This window comes from Aedes albopictus, chromosome 2 (assembly GCF_035046485.1).
Source record: "Aedes albopictus strain Foshan chromosome 2, AalbF5, whole genome shotgun sequence".
Classification (NCBI taxonomy): domain Eukaryota; kingdom Metazoa; phylum Arthropoda; class Insecta; order Diptera; family Culicidae; genus Aedes; species Aedes albopictus.
In genome coordinates this window covers 321,656,426-321,678,718 of record NC_085137.1, presented here as the reverse complement: position 1 = coordinate 321,678,718, position 22,293 = coordinate 321,656,426, and the positions used below count along the sequence as shown (strand labels likewise).

The following is a 22,293-nucleotide window of genomic DNA, read 5'->3' as shown; positions in this document are numbered from 1 at the left end:
CTAATTTAAAGAAGATATCACATCCTTAGTGCGGTTGTTTTGAGTTCCTCAAACGAAAGAAGGGCAGTTCACAGGTATTTTAGAAAGTGTTTTCATGGACTTCTTCTTAAATTTGGCTATCGTTCTACTCATTGGTACCATTTTCCAAACCAGACAATTTAAAGTGCTTCAAAAAACTTCCAGAAATCTGGAATTTCCGTTCGTTTAAAAATGTTTACATGAATTTCTCGAGAATCTATAAAAACTCCTCTCAGAGTGTCACTTACCTAAATCAAAAATATTGTCTATCCGGTTGGAATCAAGACAGACATTCAATAAAAAATATGCCATTTTCTTGGTCCACAGTGTCGGAACTGTTTCGCATCTAGTGCGCTGTGTTGCTGACAACAACGGGCAGGAAGCGCACTACTTTTGTCATGATTCAAAAACGTCACGAGTTGGGTCGCGTCGCGACTTGATTGTGCGACGTCCAGTTTGGTGGCGGCCCGACAATAAAACAAAACTACAGGAGCAATTCTGAATGACGGAATTATCAAAGTGATGAAAATAAAGGATTTACGTACAGAATTGTCTGTTCGATATAACTTTTTCTATAGCTCAAAGTGACTACGACGAAGTTGTCGTATTCTCTTGATTTTATATAATAATATCCAACGATTATTTTGCCCATTAAACGTTCCTGTTATAGTAAGGGTATTCACTAAACAGGTTAAACAACTGCGTAAGTCATGTCATAATTATCTGATTACACAAGTTTACAAAATAAAACGCAAGTCGTGAACTTCTGTCAACGACCAAAATTTTTGAAGCACAATTTAGCGCTGATTTCAAAACCGAGCTTCAAAAAATTATAAGTAGAACAGTTTTTGAGGTTTAGCTCAATATCGAGCTTTACAACTTTTTAAAATATGCAATTTACTTAAATTCAAATAGGGTGACAATGGGTTTTATCGGCAGGTTTGTTCTCTTCGTCATGGGGTGTTTTTATCAGCCAAATTGCCTGAAACTTGGCGATATAATTCAGCTTAGTTGGGAAGGATTTGAGACCAACTCTGAGTTCAATAGGTTTTAAAAACCCCCCAAAGACGAAGAGAACAAAACGGCCGAGAAAAGGTAATTTCCCCTATACTGCGTTTTGTTCAACCAATTTTAAATCTTTTTCCATAAATTAAAAGCTGAATACAATACCATTCGATCATCTGAATGCAGGTTTTGCGTCAGATTGATGAAATTCAAGATATTGGCGAGTTATAGGGACGATCTCCTTACATTTTAGCAAAATTGCCAAAAATTCTTGAAGAAATGTATTTTTTTTTTTTCAATAAGAAAAAAACAATTCAAAAATTCTTTCTCGACGTTTATTTGACATATCATATATAGGCGAGTTGCAGTAAAAATTTCAGCTCAATCGGAGCAATGATTACGGAAAATGAGATGTTTGAAGTGAGCGACTTTGCTTAATTTTTTTAAGTGATTACGGCGGTAGCAACACTGTGCTTATGTTCTACACCGCACCCTTTCCCAACATTTACTTCTAGGAGCCTCTATTTTTGTTTCAACACACAGAAGTACATAGGCGTGTGTGGCCCAAGTCGACACTGTTTCGGCCTGCGTTGAACAAAAATAGTTTTAATAAAAGTTTCCCCTTTTTTTTTTTTTCTTTTTGTCAATTGGTTTTTTGTAGTATGGGGTCCATGTATTTAGTTAGGTTCTTGTTAATTTGTCTGTTATTCGGAGTATATCCCCAAGGTAATAGTCAATTAAGTCATTCTGATCTGTTCTATCATAGCAGCTTTAGTCTTTGCTTTATTGAAGTGTAGTTTTATTGGAAATATGCTGAATGTCGTTATTAAAAAGAGACGTCTGGAACTGTGTCCTGCTAGTTGTTCCGTCATGCACATACGTCATGTCTTAATAATGCCTAGGAGATTAACGGAAACACGTGTGTTCGGGCAGATGTACATTGCGTAGAAAGTCAAGGAAAATAGGTTTCTTTATTGTCAGTTGTTATGTAAGCCTCGCTCGAGAACCCTGTCATCTGTACACCAACTAATCCGTATCTTCGTACACAACTAAATACTGTACTGTCAACCGGCGAAAAGCCTATGGGTAAATATTAAAAAATGAATAATTGCTGTCTAGCCCATTGTTTCCTATCGGCCACTATTTTAGTCTAATCCCAACTGCAAGCTTTTTTCCAATCTTAGCGTCAATTGTCTGCTAGATACTTCTAGATAGATTCATCGAATCAGATTCAGTCGAACCCGTATGTTAAAATATAGTCGATTCTGTATCAAATTGTTTTCTTAATTTCGCTAATCGTTTTCTACTTCTCTGTGTTCATCTCTTGTGTCCTTAAATTTTCATCGGTCCAAAACCCACAGAAACATGAAACTGAACTTCTGATATTTTTCTGTTGGTGTCATTCATAACACCATCTAAGAGATAAACAAAAATACACCAAGTTGGTCAGTTGATTGTAATAAAACAAAGATTGCTTGTCAACTATTATGTATTCATCTCCCTACAAATACTATGAAAAATATTCAAATTTGTTTTTGTCCAAAATGTCACGTCGAACGCATTGACGTCAACAATGCGTAGTGTTCGCACGTTAGCTTCGAATCTATCAGCACAATTAAGTGCTGCAAATCTCCTTCCCACTATTAATTCTGCGGTCGATTTTAATTGCTTTATTTAAAGAAAATTAGCTGTCCCGGCAAACTTTGTCTTGCTAAGCTTTGCTGGTTTGATAACACAGCGCAACATTTTTTTTGTCTCAAGAGCAAACTTATGTGTCTCTGAAGGATTTTGGGCCGCTATATCCGAATCCGGGCTCAGATTTGCTCCAACACGTCACAATTTTGAGCTATACCTCAATTTCTAGGGCAAAATATGCGATTTTGTGCTTTTTTTACTGCAAGCCATTAAGCATGGAAATATTTTTTTTAAAGCAATCAAAAGGTTAATTTGTCAATTAACATCTAAATTAACGACTCATGCAAAATATTTCGTTTTATCTAATCAAATTTGATAGATTTAAGCATTTTATGTTAATAGTGTGAAAACTTGCATGCAACTTTTGGAGAGTGACTTGTATGGGAAATATCGTACCTAACATAAATCGCTTAAAACTAACAAATTCGATTTGGTAAAATGAAATATTTTGCATGAGTTGTTAATTTAGATGTTAATTGACCAATTTATCCTTTGATTGTTTAAAAAATATTTCCATGCTTAATGGTTTGCAGTCAAAAAAGCCCAATATCGCATATTTTGCCCTATAAATTGAGGTATAGCCCAAATTGTGACGTGCTGGAGAAAATCTGAGCCCGGATTTGGATTCAGCAGCCCAAAATCTGTCAGAGACACATAAGTTTGCTCCTGAGACAGACCAAAAGTTGATTTTTGTTACGCTGTGTAATTGTAGGGCTCAAAACAGCACCGCACTCTAGATTGGTTTCATTTCGATCGGGTTGATTTTCTTACCAGCTCATAAAAAAAAACAGTACATTATCAATTTTCTTACTCTTTTCGTTAATTTTCGTAACTTTTTATACATATAAACACAGCCACCATGAATACGAATTGAACAGTTCAAGGGTCAGCCTGATCGGCTCAGCCGTTCGTGATGTTGGTTGCCTCAAAGGAACTTCAAACTCATTTTTATATATAAAGAAAATATGTTCAACTAGCATTGTAAAAATTCGAAAAAGCGACTATGACATTAATAAATTACTAATCAAAATCAACCGAGAAACGTGGGAAATAGAGCCTAAAAACCATTTTGAAGTCAGCTGGCTGTAAAAGGTTCCAAAACCTGTCAAAAACCCTATAATATCTTTATTGGGATTTGCAACGATCATCAAAACCTTCTCAAATCCAACCGACTTGGAACTATTACTTAAGAATAGACTCTAGGGTGCCCCGGCGGTTCCTCCGTGTTTATCGAGCATGTCTGATGCATGAAATCAGACATATTCCAGCAGCCATCTGCAGCATTAAAGTGTTAAAAAGGTGATATGTTTAACTAAAGAACACTACATTACAATAATCAAAATGAAACTCCTTCACTTTAATACCGTCAACACCTGCGATCTTGACCAGGGATTTACGTAACTAATAAATGCAATACAGTAAAATTTAATCCACCAATTATCTATGGTTTTCTAGCATTACTCTTATGGATTGTCTTAAACAATTCACTTGATCCAACAGCGCTGAATGAAAACAAACTGTGTCGGCCCTGTGTACAAATTGGCAGATTTATGGCACGCATCAACCTGGAAATGGTACTCGATACTTATTGCAAGTGAACAAGCACAACAGCTATAGTCATTTCTGATAGAGATGTGGTTTTCAATCTAACGATTGAAACAGCTCAAACCAAATAATAATCGATATTAGAGAACTTTTTTTTTTGTTTTGATATCGCTAGAAGCGAAGCCGCTAAAAGAAACCTACCTAGTTAATATGTACCTAATGTCATAAAAATGACATGCAAGCTACTTCTACCGCTGTCGGCTGCTGGTTAGCAGAAAAAAAAGTGTATTTTGATGAATAGGCCTTTTCATTTGACGTCTTAAATCAGCTGATTGTTCGGGCGTTAGACAGTTCTTCTATGAAGATGACACGTTCTTGTTAGCAGCTGTTGTTCAAGCTTTGTAAACAAATGCATGCACGGATCTGTCACATGAAAAGGCCTATTGTTCGATAATCGTGAAGGTAAGATCTAATACAGAGGGTATGATTGGATGATGAATGGGTAAGATATTAGAAACGAGTAGACTTACCGCTCTAACCTGCCGGTTGAACATATAACAGATGCAGGTCCATATTTTCGATGCAAGCACTAGGAACGCTCGAAAGTTCATTTGAAATTGAGACAACATTGGCATCGTCCGCTAGCACCAGGGCACCCAGGGTTATCCTTCCACCACCACCTCCACGGCCACGGCGGCAGTTTTCTCCTCCAAATGCGGCGGCGGGCGTCGAGTAATGAGACTTTTCTCCACTCCGCCTAAAAATATCCTACACGGTTTCTTCCCTTCTTTGAAGGATCACTAGAACAAAACGAGCAGCACTTATTACAAACACACTTCACACACTTCTTGACGATCGAACAGTAGTTGATGATGAATGGGGGCCAACTCCACAGCCCGTAAATTACAAAACTGAGCCGAAACTTGCTAATAAATAAAAAAAAAATAAATATCTTGATGGAGACGACGACGGCGGAAAATGCTTGCAGCTAGCCGCACTCGAACGAAGGGAAATCACATTTTCTTCTTCTTTTGCAGCTGCACGGTGGGAAAACGGGTTGGCAAAATGGTCATGTTTACAGATGGTTACCTATTTACCTATGTGTTCCTTATTGGTTAACCCACCTTGTGCATTAGGATCACTTTCGACCCAAGCCATACACTACGTCAGCGAGCTGTTCCCAACGTGATACATTAGGAAGGTTAAAATGTTTGAGCTACTGTTTATAATCCAGTAGGTAGCTATACTTGCAGCCTCTAGTATTGAGGGATTTGCACAAAAGTGCACGCGGCCTATCGTTTCCGAAAGGTACAACCGCGATTTTCACCCCCTGTTTACTTCATACTTATGGGAAATAACATTGCGGCGTTTCCTATGGTGCGGCTGTTCCTTTCGAAAACGATAGACCTCGTGAACTTTTGTGCAAAGCCCCTTTTTGAAACATTTCAACGGTCGCGCGGTGTTTACGTTTCAAGAAATCTGACAATATTAACGCAACGGAGGATAGTAGCGTGCCTTTACATTCCCGGGTGATCATAAGGACATGGCCGGTGCCGTTATTCACCTAATGACATTAGAGCTCTCGAAACGTGTTCATTGAAGACCGTATAGTTGAATAAGAGTTTCGAATTAAAAAAAAAAAAAAGATTTATGAATTTTATACGCGAGAGCTACATTTTCTGAGTCACTAAGTTTATTCTCATATTTTTAAAACTTCTTTTTGACATTTACAGCAATTTCAAAGAGATTTTTTATAGATTTTTTTGACTTGGACAACTGCTTGTCCGCTTCGTCCAGTACAAAATTCGACTAGGGGTGATTCAGCAAAATCCATAGAATACTTTTTATCTTTAGTGATTTTTCAGTTGATTTTAACTATAATTTCGATTTGTACTTACGATTATAATTTTTAGAAAGCAACAAAAAAAAAAATGGAATGTTGTTACATGCATCAAGATATATTTTTTTTTTTCTAAGTTTCTAGCTGCACTCTCTGAATAGAGTTGAAACCTTTACACTTGACCTGAAGATAGGAAAGATTGCGTAATCTTTCAGAAGCAGTTTGCCAGACGTACGCGGAAAATGACATCTATTAAGACACTATTGCAAACTGACTCAGAAAGTTACGGTAGAAGATTTGAAAGTTTTCAATGGTCAGTCAGTCAGGATTTGCCTATGTAGTGTTATGGTTACACGGTTTGTATTTGTCTTCTTGTTTGGTTTTGTGGTATGGTTCAATATGTTTTTCTGCATTTTAAGTCAATGGATCATTGAAGCCAACTTTTCTGGCATTTATCGCATCAAAACAAAGGAGCCACTGTATATGGGCTACAACATTATGACAGCAGTCGAGTTATGTCAAACACACAAGGCTACGGTGGCACTGTTCATTTCATAGCGGCCGTTTTAGTTTTTTAATGATCCATTGTCGTATGTTTGTTTTCTTTTATCGAATCATTTAAACCCCGTGCCGTATGTTAACATAGTAACATAGTCGGTCCTGTGTCAAATTGGTTTCTTGATTTGGCGTTATGAACCAAACTTAGGACCTTATTAAATCGAATCTCGGAACAGTTTATTCGATGGAATGACAGCTCTTCCCGAAGAACATGATCCCATACAAAAATTAAATTAAATTTTATAGTATAGTTTCCGGGCACCAGATATTATGAAATTTTGGATTTCGATTCTTTTTCTGATGGAGATATTCTGATTATAATGAAATAACTGGGATACCCTTGAAGAACCCAATTCCTGGCACAATGTGTAGACTATTTAAAGAAATTTTCATTTTCATTTTTCATTTTGCAGCATTTGGTGGGGCAATAAGAGCGCAAGTCAATCCAAAGCCGAAGATCAAGGAGGGGTAATGGCCGTAATAGTCCGTGCGGACCACATGAACACCATCGGAGGGGTAATGGTATGGGTTGGGGGAAGGAATTGGAGTGGACTTGACACAATTATGCAAATAATACGGCGAAATTCAGTGAAACATGGGTTTAACCCTCCACTTCCCATGGTTGTTCTAGCCAGAGAGCACCATCGATTTTCGACGAAATCTGGACAAACGGAATTAGATAAATATGATGCAATATTTTTTTTAGAATATGACTGTAACCTCATAAGTTTAACCCAACTACTAACTACTTGTTTCAATAGTAGAACTATTGATAAACAATCAAGGACCTATTGGTTTACAACAAAACAAAGTTCATTGATTTCGAAAAATTCAGCCAATTTGCAATATTTTTTGTTCAAGCGCTTTTTTCGGAAACGCTTTTTTGGCATAGAAATAGTCGTTTAAAGCCGTGAGAAGGGAAGGGTTTGATTGGTTATCTTTAGATGAAAAATATTTAAATTAATTTTGACTTGAAAATAAATAAATAACAAAACAATGAAATCATTTTAGCTGTCTAAATTAAAAAAAAAAAATAAAATTCAAAGACTAAACCTTCTTTTTTAGACCCAAGGAAATTCAAATCCCAATTTAATTGAATGTGTTGTAATCCTGGCATGTCGTTAACATCTTTATATCCTAATTCCTACCTGTTACGTTATGCCACAATAAGATCTAGGAGATAAACAAAAACACGTATGGTCTTTCGGATGGCTATTACATTGAAAATTATTGAAAATACAGTACAGGTCGGACTCGACTATCCGGATTCAAACTCTGAAGCCTCCTAAAACCACATCTGGCAAACCGAATGATGTACAAAGCTGAAATATTTACTGGCTACTAATCAAAATTAGCTTGACAAAATGTCAAAATTTTAGCTTTATACATACAACATTTCGTTCCCCAGACACACGTTTCCGAAGCTTCAGAACCCGACTTCGGACAATTGAGTCCGACCTGTACAAACGTATTACGTGGTATTACTAACACTCAAAATAGGAGCTCCTGCTCAAACGATTCCAAATTCTATGCACCCGTTTGGAAGATATGTATAAATAATAATGAAAAAAAAAATCCATGTTTAATACTGTTATCCTGCCCATAGTTTCCTATTACTAGCTACTTTTGTCTAGGCTCAACTGGTAGTGCAGTTTCTAGCGTCAATTGTCTTCTAGATTCCTAGAGCAATAATGATGAGTAGTAAGTGTAACGCAGATACCACCCACACCCAATTTTACGTAACGCTCCTCAAAATCTAACTGCAAATTCCTAAAATATTGGGTCTATGCAAGCTGAACTATGACATTGCTTTGGAAATTGTGATAGGCTCACTGCGGATACTCCTCTGGTCCCCATTAGCATTTACGGCCGATTTTTTCACCTCTGCTCAGCTCTTAAACCAGATTCACATCTATCTTGAGGCTGAATCAGAAATGAATAAATTGGCGCACAAAGTGCTAATGGGTTAAGCCCTCCCATCGCGTCAAGATCGAATATCCATGGGGAGGGTGTAGACTATTTAAAGAAATTGCACAAGTTGGTAACGAAACCCTATTATTATAGATTTTGAGGGAAATTGAAGTTTTATGAAAAAAAATCTTCCAAAAATCGATAAGACAAGATATAACTATGCCGGGGATTTCCATCAATGGAAAGCATTCTGTAAAAAAGATCAACAGTTCCATTAGAATTCCATAGATTACACTAAAATTCCTTTTAAAACTTTTGTAAATACCTACGACTCCGGCGATTACTATCAAAAATTTGCTATTGAATCTTTTTGAATGCTCCCCAGCCGCTCTTTCGAATGCCGAAATAATACATGGCACCTCATCACTTAATATTCAGGAATAACTAATCCAAGTTTTTACATCTATTTGCCGTTCTTTACCAAATTTAGACGACCACAAGAACACCTAGGGTCTGGGACCATTTGGGCAGGAGCACCTATTTTGGGCACTTGCTGCTATAACTCAGTCAATTTTCAACCGATTGGCTTGATTTTTGAGACACGATCAGCTAGGCACATTACACTAGTTTACAGCATTTTTGAACTCGGTAAGCTGATGATCGTTTTTGGTGTAGAATCATGCCCTGAGTTCGAAAACGCGAAGGAAAAAAATTACAGTAGGGGAGGAAGGGGTAAGCCCGTCACCTTAAGCATTGGGATTTTTTAAAATTAATGTAAGGCTTAAATGGATATTTTCAGTACGCAGAATCTTTGATTCATTAGAATTTTATAAGATTTGTGCATTACAATTGTCAAAATATGTTTATTCTGATGAACAATGTACATAACACAACCGTATTAAATATTGATGTTTTTAATTCAATGCGGGTAAGACCGTCACCCCTATGGGGTTAGGCCGTCACCTAACGGGGTAAGTCCGTCATACCTGTTTTTCAAGAAAATTTTGAGGATTTCAAATTGAAAATATTTTTGATGTGTAAATGGTATACCAATCATTGTGCATCAGTCGTTTTGTTATTTGAAACAGGTTCTGGAAATCCTATAATGGTAAATTTTAAAGTATATGCAATACATAAAATCTTTTCAGAAGTCATTCGTTATCAATAAGATACAGTCATAGCACAATCATGGGTCACCCACAATTATGGGTCAATCACATTTGAATTACATGGTGAGCTGACTGACTAATGATTGTGACTGAGTGACCCATAATTGTGCAATGACTGTATATATTTTTTTAGCCTAAATGAAATATTTGGTTGAGGATAATTTGCCCGAATGGCATTTCCCGAACACCATTTGACCGAAAAGATAATTTTTACCGAATATCGAAAAAGAAAAAAACCTTCTTAAGCGATCATGACCGCCCGGGAATCGAACCCATTACTCTCACCATGGTCGTGCTAATTATTCGTGCGCTAACCGCATCGGCTATATGCATACTCGAGTGCGGTGCAGTTTTGGAATCAAACAGACAAGCGTCTCGAAAGGTTAAAGAAGGAAAAATCTCTGATAGAGTTCGGGTAAATGACATTCGCCAAATAGAAAAATTTAAAATCTCTGATGAAAATATTGGCAGTTCCCACGCTAAATGATTCTTTAACGGTTATCAAAAGAAGAAAATAATTTGATGATCCTTCCTCTGAATTCATCCGAACATTATTCGACCAACCAGCATTCGACCAAACAAACTATTCGGTCAGATGGCATTTGGTCAAATGGCGTTCGGGCAAACGACATTCACCAAAATAGCTGAACATTTTTTTATATTTTGTGAGTAAAAGACATGTACAGAGTCATACATCGATATAACAGAAATTTAACCTTGATATAACGTTCGGCCCCGTGAAGCGTTAAACGTGATTGTGCCTCAAATAACTGAACTAGATAATAGTAATGTTGGATCTATATTGTCAGCCCTTACGTGATTCCTTGAAGAATCACTGGAACGATACCTGAAGAAATCCCTAGAAGAATTCCTGAAAGAATCCCTGGAGAAATCTTTCAATGATTTTCGTGTAGAAATTCCTGGATGAATCTTGACAATAGCGATCCTTACAAAATCCCCGCGAGAATCACTGAGAATAATGTTCTTAAAAGTTTCTGAAGGAACAAAAAGAATCCAAGCAGAAACTCCTAGGGAAATCCTAGTAGATTGATTGGATAAATCACCGAAGGAATTAATGGAAGAATCCCTAGAACAAAATACCACAGGAATTCCAAGAGAACCCCATGTAGAAATTTCCTCGGTTGTTCTTCCGTTTGTAGTTGCGTAGCACCTAATAGAAATGCCTAGTCAGTTCAACAAACATCCGTTGATCCAAAGAGCATGACGGTCTTACCCCCACCGATGAGTGACGGGCTTACCCGAAAAGCCCACTTTTTCTAAATTACACCGTAGTTCCTGAATAATTGTCGAAACTGACCGTTCGATGAATCTTGGCACTAAAGAATAGTACAGATGGGAATACATGATTAATGAAAGTGAATTTCTGCACTTGTTTTGTAATCCAGAGGCTAAATTCTACCGACGAAAAATTACATCCGCCATTGGTGTGACGACGCGTGTGTTTGTTTTGTTTATTTTCTTCGCGTTTGACTGGTCAATGTTGGTATCATGTGTCTCAAAATAGTAGAAATGGTAAAACCGAATGTGGTGTGTGGCCAAAAAGCTACTAAATAACTGTTTTCTGGTAAAATCATTGAGGTGACGGGCTTACCCACCTGACGGTGTTACCCGCCTTTCCCCTAGAGCGGAATTTTTTTCGACTTTCCATACAAGGTTGATGATTTGAAATCGATTTTTGTTCTACTTTTAAGCAAAGTCGCTCACTTCACACATCTCATGCTCCGTAATTAATGCTCCGATTGAGCTGATTTTTTTATTGTAACTCGCCTACATATCAGATGTCAAATAAACGTCGAGAAAGATTTTTTAAATTGTTTTTTCTTATTGAAAAAAATGCATTTCTTCATATATTTTTGGAAAATTTGCTAAAATTTAAGGAGATCGACCTCAAAACTCGCCAATATCTTGAATTTCATCAGCCTGACGCAAAACCTGCATTCAGATGATCGAATTGTTTTATATTCAGCTTTTAATTTATGGAAAAAGATTTTAATTTGGTTGAACAAAACGCAATATTTTAATAAATTCCATATTTGAAAAAGTTGTAAAACTCGATATTGAGCTAAAACTCAAAAACTGCTCTACTTTAAATTTTTTGAAGTACGGTTTCGAAATCAGCGCTAAATTATGCTTCAAAAATTTTGGTCTTTGACGGAAGTTCACGACTTTCGTTTTATTTTGTAAACTTGTGTTATCTACCCGTGTACAAAAAAATCAAGTCAATCGGTTTGAAATTGACTAAGTTGTAGCAGCAAGTGCCCAAAATAGGTGCTCTTGCCAAAATGGTCCCAGACCCTATTTGGATGTCTAAAAAAATCCAAAATTAAGGTGACAAAGGGTATTATCGGCAGGTTTGTTCTCTTCGTCATGGGGTTTTTGTAGGCCAAATTATCTAAAATTTGGGCATATAACTAAGCTTGATTGGGAATGATTTAATACCAACTCTGTGTTCTACAGGTTTCAAAAAACCTCCCATGACGAAGAGAACAAAACTGCTAAAAATAAGTAGGGTCTGGGACCATTTGGGAAGGGGGACCTATTTTGGGCATTTGCAGCCAATTTTAAACCGATTATCTTAATTTTCGGGACACTATCAGATAAGTACAGTATCAAGCCATGTTTCGAAATTCAATTCAATCGGTTTGAAATTGGCTTCTTCAACGGTGTTGATATAATTGCATATTCTGAATCTGCATTCCAAACTGAGCCGAAATCCAAATTTTCATGATTTTCGGTGCCCGGGAACCTATTTAAAAATCAATTTGAAGTTTGTATGGGAGCGATTTGTCGAATCACCCCTTGTCGCATTATGTACTGGGCGCAGCTGTCAAGCAGTTGCCCAGCTGTCAAAAGGTGCCTTCAAAAAATCTGTTTGAAATTGATTTTAGGTATCAAAATAAAGTTATTAAAATCTGAAAAAAAAATCATAGTGGCGCAGAAAAAGGTGCTCTTTCGTGTTAAATAAAAAAAAAACAATACATTTTTTTTAATTTAAAAACCCAATTGACTGAGTAGCAGCAGCAAGGGCCCAAAATAGGTCCTCCTGCCCAAATGGTACCAGACCCTAAGTTTCCCTATATCTACAGATTAAATAAAATTAGCTTGAGACACAAAAATATCGTAGTATTTATCAAGCAATTTTAAAGGAAAAATTTGCGATGCCCAGGCAACCTTTATGACCTTTCCACCCTCACGTTTTATCCACTGTGCGCGTTCGAAAGGTAATCTTCTTCACTTGACTCTTCTCGTTGGCTGGCGACGGCCCCAAAAACGCAAACTCTCTCACCGTACTACACACACGCACACGACGGCCGTAAGCGGGGATGATTTTCGCGAAAAAAAAAAGTCCAAAGCGTTTCTTCGCTCCCGTCTGCTAAGCGATTGCACAAATTTTTTCTTTAGGTTTTTCCAGTAGACCGACACACGATGAAGAGTTTTTCACACGATGAATTGCACAGATGATAACACCGGAAACGATTACACTACCTATCGGTTTTTTCTCCACTAAATTCAACCAAAAATATCCGACTCGATCGGTCGTCGTCCGTGTTCCGTTCCGCAAAGTTATGCCTTTCTTTTCTCACCAGGCCCGTCAACGAAAAATTTCAACCTCTTGCTTTTGAAGATTGCGGCTGGCACAGCAGCAGCCAGAAAGCGCAAGCAGCTAAATTTTCTGGGAAAGTGTGCGTAACATCAACAACCCAGTACGGAGGGTTAGCCTAACATTAGCCTAATGTGAGACTAACTGGCCAGCATGTTAGGCTAACTTTTTGTCTCACTTTTGGCTAATGTTAGTCTAAAATTAGACATATATGACACACTTTTGTTAGACATGTTGCAAATTCGAAACATGTTTGTTAGTCTAACATTAGACTAACGTTAGACATGTTTTAGTATGGGCTGTTAGACGAATGTTAGGCATAGATTTTATGCTGCTTGTTTTCATTCCAGCTGTCATCCGAGCAAGAAGTGTGGTTGTAGTAGTGAACTTTTGTCGACGTTCACTACTACAACCGTACTCTTGCCTCGAATGAAAGCTGGACGAAACATATTTGATAAAAAAAAAACTCGGAGCCCGTTTTAATTTTAATTTTAATTTTAATTTTAATTTTAATTTTAATTTTAATTTTAATTTTAATTTTAATTTTAATTTTAATTTTAATTTTAATTTTAATTTTAATTTTAATTTTAATTTTAATTTTAATTTTTAATTTTAATTTTAATTTTAATTTTAATTTTAATTTTAATTTTAATTTTAATTTTAATTTTAATTTTAATTTTAATTTTAATTTTAATTTTAATTTTAATTTTAATTTTAATTTTAATTTTAATTTTAATTTTAATTTTAATTTTAATTTTAATTTTAATTTTAATTTTAATTTTAATTTTAATTTTAATTTTAATTTTAATTTTAATTTTAATTTTAATTTTAATTTTAATTTTAATTTTAATTTTAATTTTAATTTTAATTTTAATTTTAATTTTAATTTTAATTTTAATTTTAATTTTAATTTTAATTTTAATTTTAATTTTAATTTTAATTTTAATTTTAATTTTAATTTTAATTTTAATTTTAATTTTAATTTTAATTTTAATTTTAATTTTAATTTTAATTTTAATTTTAATTTTAATTTTAATTTTAATTTTAATTTTAATTTTAATTTTAATTTTAATTTTAATTTTAATTTTAATTTTAATTTTAATTTTAATTTTAATTTTAATTTTAATTTTAATTTTAATTTTAATTTTAATTTTAATTTTAATTTTAATTTTAATTTTAATTTTAATTTTAATTTTAATTTTAATTTTAATTTTAATTTTAATTTTAATTTTAATTTTAATTTTAATTTTAATTTTAATTTTAATTTTAATTTTAATTTTAATTTTAATTTTAATTTTAATTTTAATTTTAATTTTAATTTTAATTTTAATTTTAATTTTAATTTTAATTTTAATTTTAATTTTAATTTTAATTTTAATTTTAATTTTAATTTTAATTTTAATTTTAATTTTAATTTTAATTTTAATTTTAATTTTAATTTTAATTTTAATTTTAATTTTAATTTTAATTTTAATTTTAATTTTAATTTTAATTTTAATTTTAATTTTAATTTTAATTTTAATTTTAATTTTAATTTTAATTTTAATTTTAATTTTAATTTTAATTTTAATTTTAATTTTAATTTTAATTTTAATTTTAATTTTAATTTTAATTTTAATTTTAATTTTAATTTTAATTTTAATTTTAATTTTAATTTTAATTTTAATTTTAATTTTAATTTTAATTTTAATTTTAATTTTAATTTTAATTTTAATTTTAATTTTAATTTTAATTTTAATTTTAATTTTAATTTTAATTTTAATTTTAATTTTAATTTTAATTTTAATTTTAATTTTAATTTTAATTTTAATTTTAATTTTAATTTTAATTTTAATTTTAATTTTAATTTTAATTTTAATTTTAATTTTAATTTTAATTTTAATTTTAATTTTAATTTTAATTTTAATTTTAATTTTAATTTTAATTTTAATTTTAATTTTAATTTTAATTTTAATTTTAATTTTAATTTTAATTTTAATTTTAATTTTAATTTTAATTTTAATTTTAATTTTAATTTTAATTTTAATTTTAATTTTAATTTTAATTTTAATTTTAATTTTAATTTTAATTTTAATTTTAATTTTAATTTTAATTTTAATTTTAATTTTAATTTTAATTTTAATTTTAATTTTAATTTTAATTTTAATTTTAATTTTAATTTTAATTTTAATTTTAATTTTAATTTTAATTTTAATTTTAATTTTAATTTTAATTTTAATTTTAATTTTAATTTTAATTTTAATTTTAATTTTAATTTTAATTTTAATTTTAATTTTAATTTTAATTTTAATTTTAATTTTAATTTTAATTTTAATTTTAATTTTAATTTTAATTTTAATTTTAATTTTAATTTTAATTTTAATTTTAATTTTAATTTTAATTTTAATTTTAATTTTAATTTTAATTTTAATTTTAATTTTAATTTTAATTTTAATTTTAATTTTAATTTTAATTTTAATTTTAATTTTAATTTTAATTTTAATTTTAATTTTAATTTTAATTTTAATTTTAATTTTAATTTTAATTTTAATTTTAATTTTAATTTTAATTTTAATTTTAATTTTAATTTTAATTTTAATTTTAATTTTAATTTTAATTTTAATTTTAATTTTAATTTTAATTTTAATTTTAATTTTAATTTTAATTTTAATTTTAATTTTAATTTTAATTTTAATTTTAATTTTAATTTTAATTTTAATTTTAATTTTAATTTTAATTTTAATTTTAATTTTAATTTAAATTTAAATTTAAATTTAAATTTAAATTTAAATTTAAATTTAAATTTAATTTAAATTTAATTTTAATTTAAATTTAATTTAAATTTAAATTTAAATTTAAATTTAAATTTAAATTTTAATTTTAATTTTAATTTTAATTTTAATTTTAATTTTAATTTTAATTTTAATTTTAATTTTAATTTTAATTTTAATTTTAATTTTAATTTTAATTTTAATTTTAATTTTAATTTTAATTTTAATTTTAATTTTAATTTTAATTTTAATTTTAATTTTAATTTTAATTTTAATTTTAATTTTAATTTTAATTTTAATTTTAATTTTAATTTTAATTTTAATTTTAATTTTAATTTTAATTTTAATTTTAATTTTAATTTTAATTTTAATTTTAATTTTAATTTTAATTTTAATTTTAATTTTAATTTTAATTTTAATTTTAATTTTAATTTTAATTTTAATTTTAATTTTAATTTTAATTTTAATTTTAATTTTAATTTTAATTTTAATTTTAATTTTAATTTTAATTTTAATTTTAATTTTAATTTTAATTTTAATTTTAATTTTAATTTTAATTTTAATTTTAATTTTAATTTTAATTTTAATTTTAATTTTAATTTTAATTTTAATTTTAATTTTAATTTTAATTTTAATTTTAATTTTAATTTTAATTTTAATTTTAATTTTAATTTTAATTTTAATTTTAATTTTAATTTTAATTTTAATTTTAATTTTAATTTTAATTTTAATTTTAATTTTAATTTTAATTTTAATTTTAATTTTAATTTTAATTTTAATTTTAATTTTAATTTTAATTTTAATTTTAATTTTAATTTTAATTTTAATTTTAATTTTAATTTTAATTTTAATTTTAATTTTAATTTTAATTTTAATTTTAATTTTAATTTTAATTTTAATTTTAATTTTAATTTTAATTTTAATTTTAATTTTAATTTTAATTTTAATTTTAATTTTAATTTTAATTTTAATTTTAATTTTAATTTTAATTTTAATTTTAATTTTAATTTTAATTTTAATTTTAATTTTAATTTTAATTTTAATTTTAATTTTAATTTTAATTTTAATTTTAATTTTAATTTTAATTTTAATTTTAATTTTAATTTTAATTTTAATTTTAATTTTAATTTTAATTTTAATTTTAATTTTAATTTTAATTTTAATTTTAATTTTAATTTTAATTTTAATTTTAATTTTAATTTTAATTTTAATTTTAATTTTAATTTTAATTTTAATTTTAATTTTAATTTTAATTTTAATTTTAATTTTAATTTTAATTTTAATTTTAATTTTAATTTTAATTTTAATTTTAATTTTAATTTTAATTTTAATTTTAATTTTAATTTTAATTTTAATTTTAATTTTAATTTTAATTTTAATTTTAATTTTAATTTTAATTTTAATTTTAATTTTAATTTTAATTTTAATTTTAATTTTAATTTTAATTTTAATTTTAATTTTAATTTTAATTTTAATTTTAATTTTAATTTTAATTTTAATTTTAATTTTAATTTTAATTTTAATTTTAATTTTAATTTTAATTTTAATTTTAATTTTAATTTTAATTTTAATTTTAATTTTAATTTTAATTTCAGTTTTAATTTTAATTTTAATTTTAATTTTAATTTTAATTTTAATTTTAATTTTAATTTAAATTTAAATTTAAATTTAAATTTAAATTTAAATTTAAATTTAAATTTAAATTTAAATTTAAATTTAAATTTAAATTTAAATTTAAATTTAATTTTAATTTTAATTTTAATTTTAATTTTAATTTTAATTTTAATTTAAATTTAAATTTAAATTTAAATTTAAATTTAAATTTAAATTTAAATTTAAATTTAAATTTAAATTTAAATTTAAATTTAAATTTAAATTTAAATTTAAATTTAAATTTAAATTTAAATTTAAATTTAAATTTAAATTTAAATTTAAATTTAAATTTAAATTTAAATTTAAATTTAAATTTAAATTTAAATTTAAATTTAAATTTAAATTTTAATTTAAATTTAAATTTTAATTTTAATTTTAATTTTAATTTTAATTTTAATTTTAATTTTAATTTTAATTTTAATTTTAATTTTAATTTTAATTTTAATTTTAATTTTAATTTTAATTTTAATTTTAATTTTAATTTTAATTTTAATTTTAATTTTAATTTTAATTTTAATTTTAATTTTAATTTTAATTTTAATTTTAATTTTAATTTTAATTTTAATTTTAATTTTAATTTTAATTTTAATTTTAATTTTAATTTTAATTTTAATTTTAATTTTAATTTTAATTTTAATTTTAATTTTAATTTTAATTTTAATTTTAATTTTAATTTTAATTTTAATTTTAATTTTAATTTTAATTTTAATTTTAATTTTAATTTTAATTTTAATTTTAATTTTAATTTTAATTTTAATTTTAATTTTAATTTTAATTTTAATTTTAATTTTAATTTTAATTTTAATTTTAATTTTAATTTTAATTTTAATTTTAATTTTAATTTTAATTTTAATTTTAATTTTAATTTTAATTTTAATTTTAATTTTAATTTTAATTTTAATTTTAATTTTAATTTTAATTTTAATTTTAATTTTAATTTTAATTTTAATTTTAATTTTAATTTTAATTTTAATTTTAATTTTAATTTTAATTTTAATTTTAATTTTAATTTTAATTTTAATTTTATTAATTTAATTTAAATTTATTAATTTTAATTTTAATTTTAATTTTGATTAAATTAAAATTAAATTAAAATTAAATTAAAATTAAATTAAATTAAATTAAATTAAATTAAAATTAAATTAAAATTAAATTAAAATTAAATTAAAATTAAATTAAAATTAAATTAAAATTAAATTAAAATTAAATTAAAATTAAATTAAAATTAAATTAAAATTAAATTAAAATTAAATTAAAATTAAATTAAAATTAAATTAAAATTAAATTAAAATTAAATTAAAATTAAATTAAAATTAAATTAAAATTAAATTAAAATTAAATTAAAATTAAATTAAAATTAAATTAAAATTAAATTAAAATTAAATTAAAATTAAATTAAAATTAAATTAAAATTAAATTAAAATTAAATTAAAATTAAATTAAAATTAAATTAAAATTAAATTAAAATTAAATTAAAATTAAATTAAAATTAAATTAAAATTAAATTAAAATTAAATTAAAATTAAATTAAAATTAAATTAAAATTAAATTAAAATTAAATTAAAATTAAATTAAAATTAAATTAAAATTAAATTAAAATTAAATTAAAATTAAATTAAAATTAAATTAAAATTAAATTAAAATTAAATTAAAATTAAATTAAAATTAAATTAAAATTAAATTAAAATTAAATTAAAATTAAATTAAAATTAAATTAAAATTAAATTAAAATTAAATTAAAATTAAATTAAAATTAAATTAAAATTAAATTAAAATTAAATTAAAATTAAATTAAAATTAAATTAAAATTAAATTAAAATTAAATTAAAATTAAATTAAAATTAAATTAAAATTAAATTAAAATTAAATTAAAATTAAATTAAAATTAAATTAAAATTAAATTAAAATTAAATTAAAATTAAATTAAAATTAAATTAAAATTAAATTAAAATTAAATTAAAATTAAATTAAAATTAAATTAAAATTAAATTAAAATTAAATTAAAATTAAATTAAAATTAAATTAAAATTAAATTAAAATTAAATTAAAATTAAATTAAAATTAAATTAAAATTAAATTAAAATTAAATTAAAATTAAATTAAAATTAAATTAAAATTAAATTAAAATTAAATTAAAATTAAATTAAAATTAAATTAAAATTAAATTAAAATTAAATTAAAATTAAATTAAAATTAAATTAAAATTAAATTAAAATTAAATTAAAATTAAATTAAAATTAAATTAAAATTAAATTAAAATTAAATTAAAATTAAATTAAAATTAAATTAAAATTAAATTAAAATTAAATTAAAATTAAATTAAAATTAAATTAAAATTAAATTAAAATTAAATTAAAATTAAATTAAAATTAAATTAAAATTAAATTAAAATTAAATTAAAATTAAATTAAAATTAAATTAAAATTAAATTAAAATTAAATTAAAATTAAATTAAAATTAAATTAAAATTAAATTAAAATTAAATTAAAATTAAATTAAAATTAAATTAAAATTAAATTAAAATTAAATTAAAATTAAATTAAAATTAAATTAAAATTAAATTAAAATTAAATTAAAATTAAATTAAAATTAAATTAAAATTAAATTAAAATTAAATTAAAATTAAATTAAAATTAAATTAAAATTAAATTAAAATTAAATTAAAATTAAATTAAAATTAAATTAAAATTAAATTAAAATTAAATTAAAATTAAATTAAAATTAAATTAAAATTAAATTAAAATTAAATTAAATTAAATTAAAATTAAATTAAAATTAAATTAAAATTAAATTAAAATTAAATTAAAATTAAATTAAAATTAAATTAAAATTAAATTAAAATTAAATTAAAATTAAATTAAAATTAAATTAAAATTAAATTAAAATTAAATTAAAATTAAATTAAAATTAAATTAAAATTAAATTAAAATTAAATTAAAATTAAATTAAAATTAAATTAAAATTAAATTAAAATTAAATTAAATTAAATTAAAATTAAATTAAAATTAAATTAAAATTAAATTAAAATTAAATTAAATTAAATTAAAATTAAATTAAAATTAAATTAAAATTAAATTAAAATTAAATTAAAATTAAATTAAAATTAAATTAAAATTAAATTAAAATTAAATTAAAATTAAATTAAAATTAAATTAAAATTAAATTAAAATTAAATTAAAATTAAATTAAAATTAAATTAAAATTAAATTAAAATTAAATTAAAATTAAATTAAAATTAAATTAAAATTAAATTAAAATTAAATTAAAATTAAATTAAAATTAAATTAAAATTAAATTAAAATTAAATTAAAATTAAATTAAAATTAAATTAAAATTAAATTAAAATTAAATTAAAATTAAATTAAAATTAAATTAAAATTAAATTAAAATTAAATTAAAATTAAATTAAAATTAAATTAAAATTAAATTAAAATTAAATTAAAATTAAATTAAAATTAAATTAAAATTAAATTAAAATTAAATTAAAATTAAATTAAAATTAAATTAAAATTAAATTAAAATTAAATTAAAATTAAATTAAAATTAAATTAAAATTAAATTAAAATTAAATTAAAATTAAATTAAAATTAAATTAAAATTAAATTAAAATTAAATTAAAATTAAATTAAAATTAAATTAAAATTAAATTAAAATTAAATTAAAATTAAATTAAAATTAAATTAAAATTAAATTAAAATTAAATTAAAATTAAATTAAAATTAAATTAAAATTAAATTAAAATTAAATTAAAATTAAATTAAAATTAAATTAAAATTAAATTAAAATTAAATTAAAATTAAATTAAAATTAAATTAAAATTAAATTAAAATTAAATTAAAATTAAATTAAAATTAAATTAAAATTAAATTAAAATTAAATTAAAATTAAATTAAAATTAAATTAAAATTAAATTAAAATTAAATTAAAATTAAATTAAAATTAAATTAAAATTAAATTAATAAATTAAAATTAAATTAAAATTAAATTAAAATTAAATTAAAATTAAATTAAAATTAAATTAAAATTAAATTAAAATTAAATTAAAATTAAATTAAAATAAAATTAAAATAAATTAAAATTAAATTAAAATTAAATTAAAATTAAATTAAAATTAAATTAAAATTAAATTAAAATTAAATTAAAATTAAATTAAAATTAAATTAAAATTAAATTAAAATTAAATTAAAATTAAATTAAAATTAAATTAAAATTAAATTAAAATTAAATTAAAATTAAATTAAAATTAAATTAAAATTAAATTAAAATTAAATTAAAATTAAATTAAAATTAAATTAAAATTAAATTAAAATTAAATTAAAATTAAATTAAAATTAAATTAAAATTAAATTAAAATTAAATTAAAATTAAATTAAAATTAAATTAAAATTAAATTAAAATTAAATTAAAATTAAATTAAAATTAAATTAAAATTAAATTAAAATTAAATTAAAATTAAATTAAAATTAAATTAAAATTAAATTAAAATTAAATTAAAATTAAATTAAAATTAAATTAAAATTAAATTAA

General features: G+C 23.2%; 1 protein-coding gene across 10 annotated transcripts in view; it reads right to left on the bottom strand.

Moving 5' to 3' along the window:
* Window positions 1-13,390, bottom strand: part of LOC109403044 (CTD nuclear envelope phosphatase 1 homolog) — a 57,636-nt gene extending 44,246 nt beyond the window's left edge. For 2 of the 10 annotated variants that reach the window (XM_062852364.1, XM_062852372.1), the window contains exons 1-2: window positions 13,249-13,390; window positions 4,794-5,189 (exon numbers count right to left, since the gene is read on the bottom strand). In XM_062852364.1, coding sequence (XP_062708348.1) covers window positions 4,794-4,898 — 105 coding nt within the window. In that variant the 5' untranslated portion in view covers window positions 4,899-5,189; window positions 13,249-13,390. Of the gene's footprint in view, window positions 1-4,793; window positions 5,190-12,997 lie in introns of all 10 variants that reach the window. The other 8 variants (XM_062852368.1, XM_062852373.1, XM_062852365.1 and 5 more) reach the window with 7 other exon arrangements.
* Between the last annotated feature and the right edge of the window lie 8,903 nt (window positions 13,391-22,293).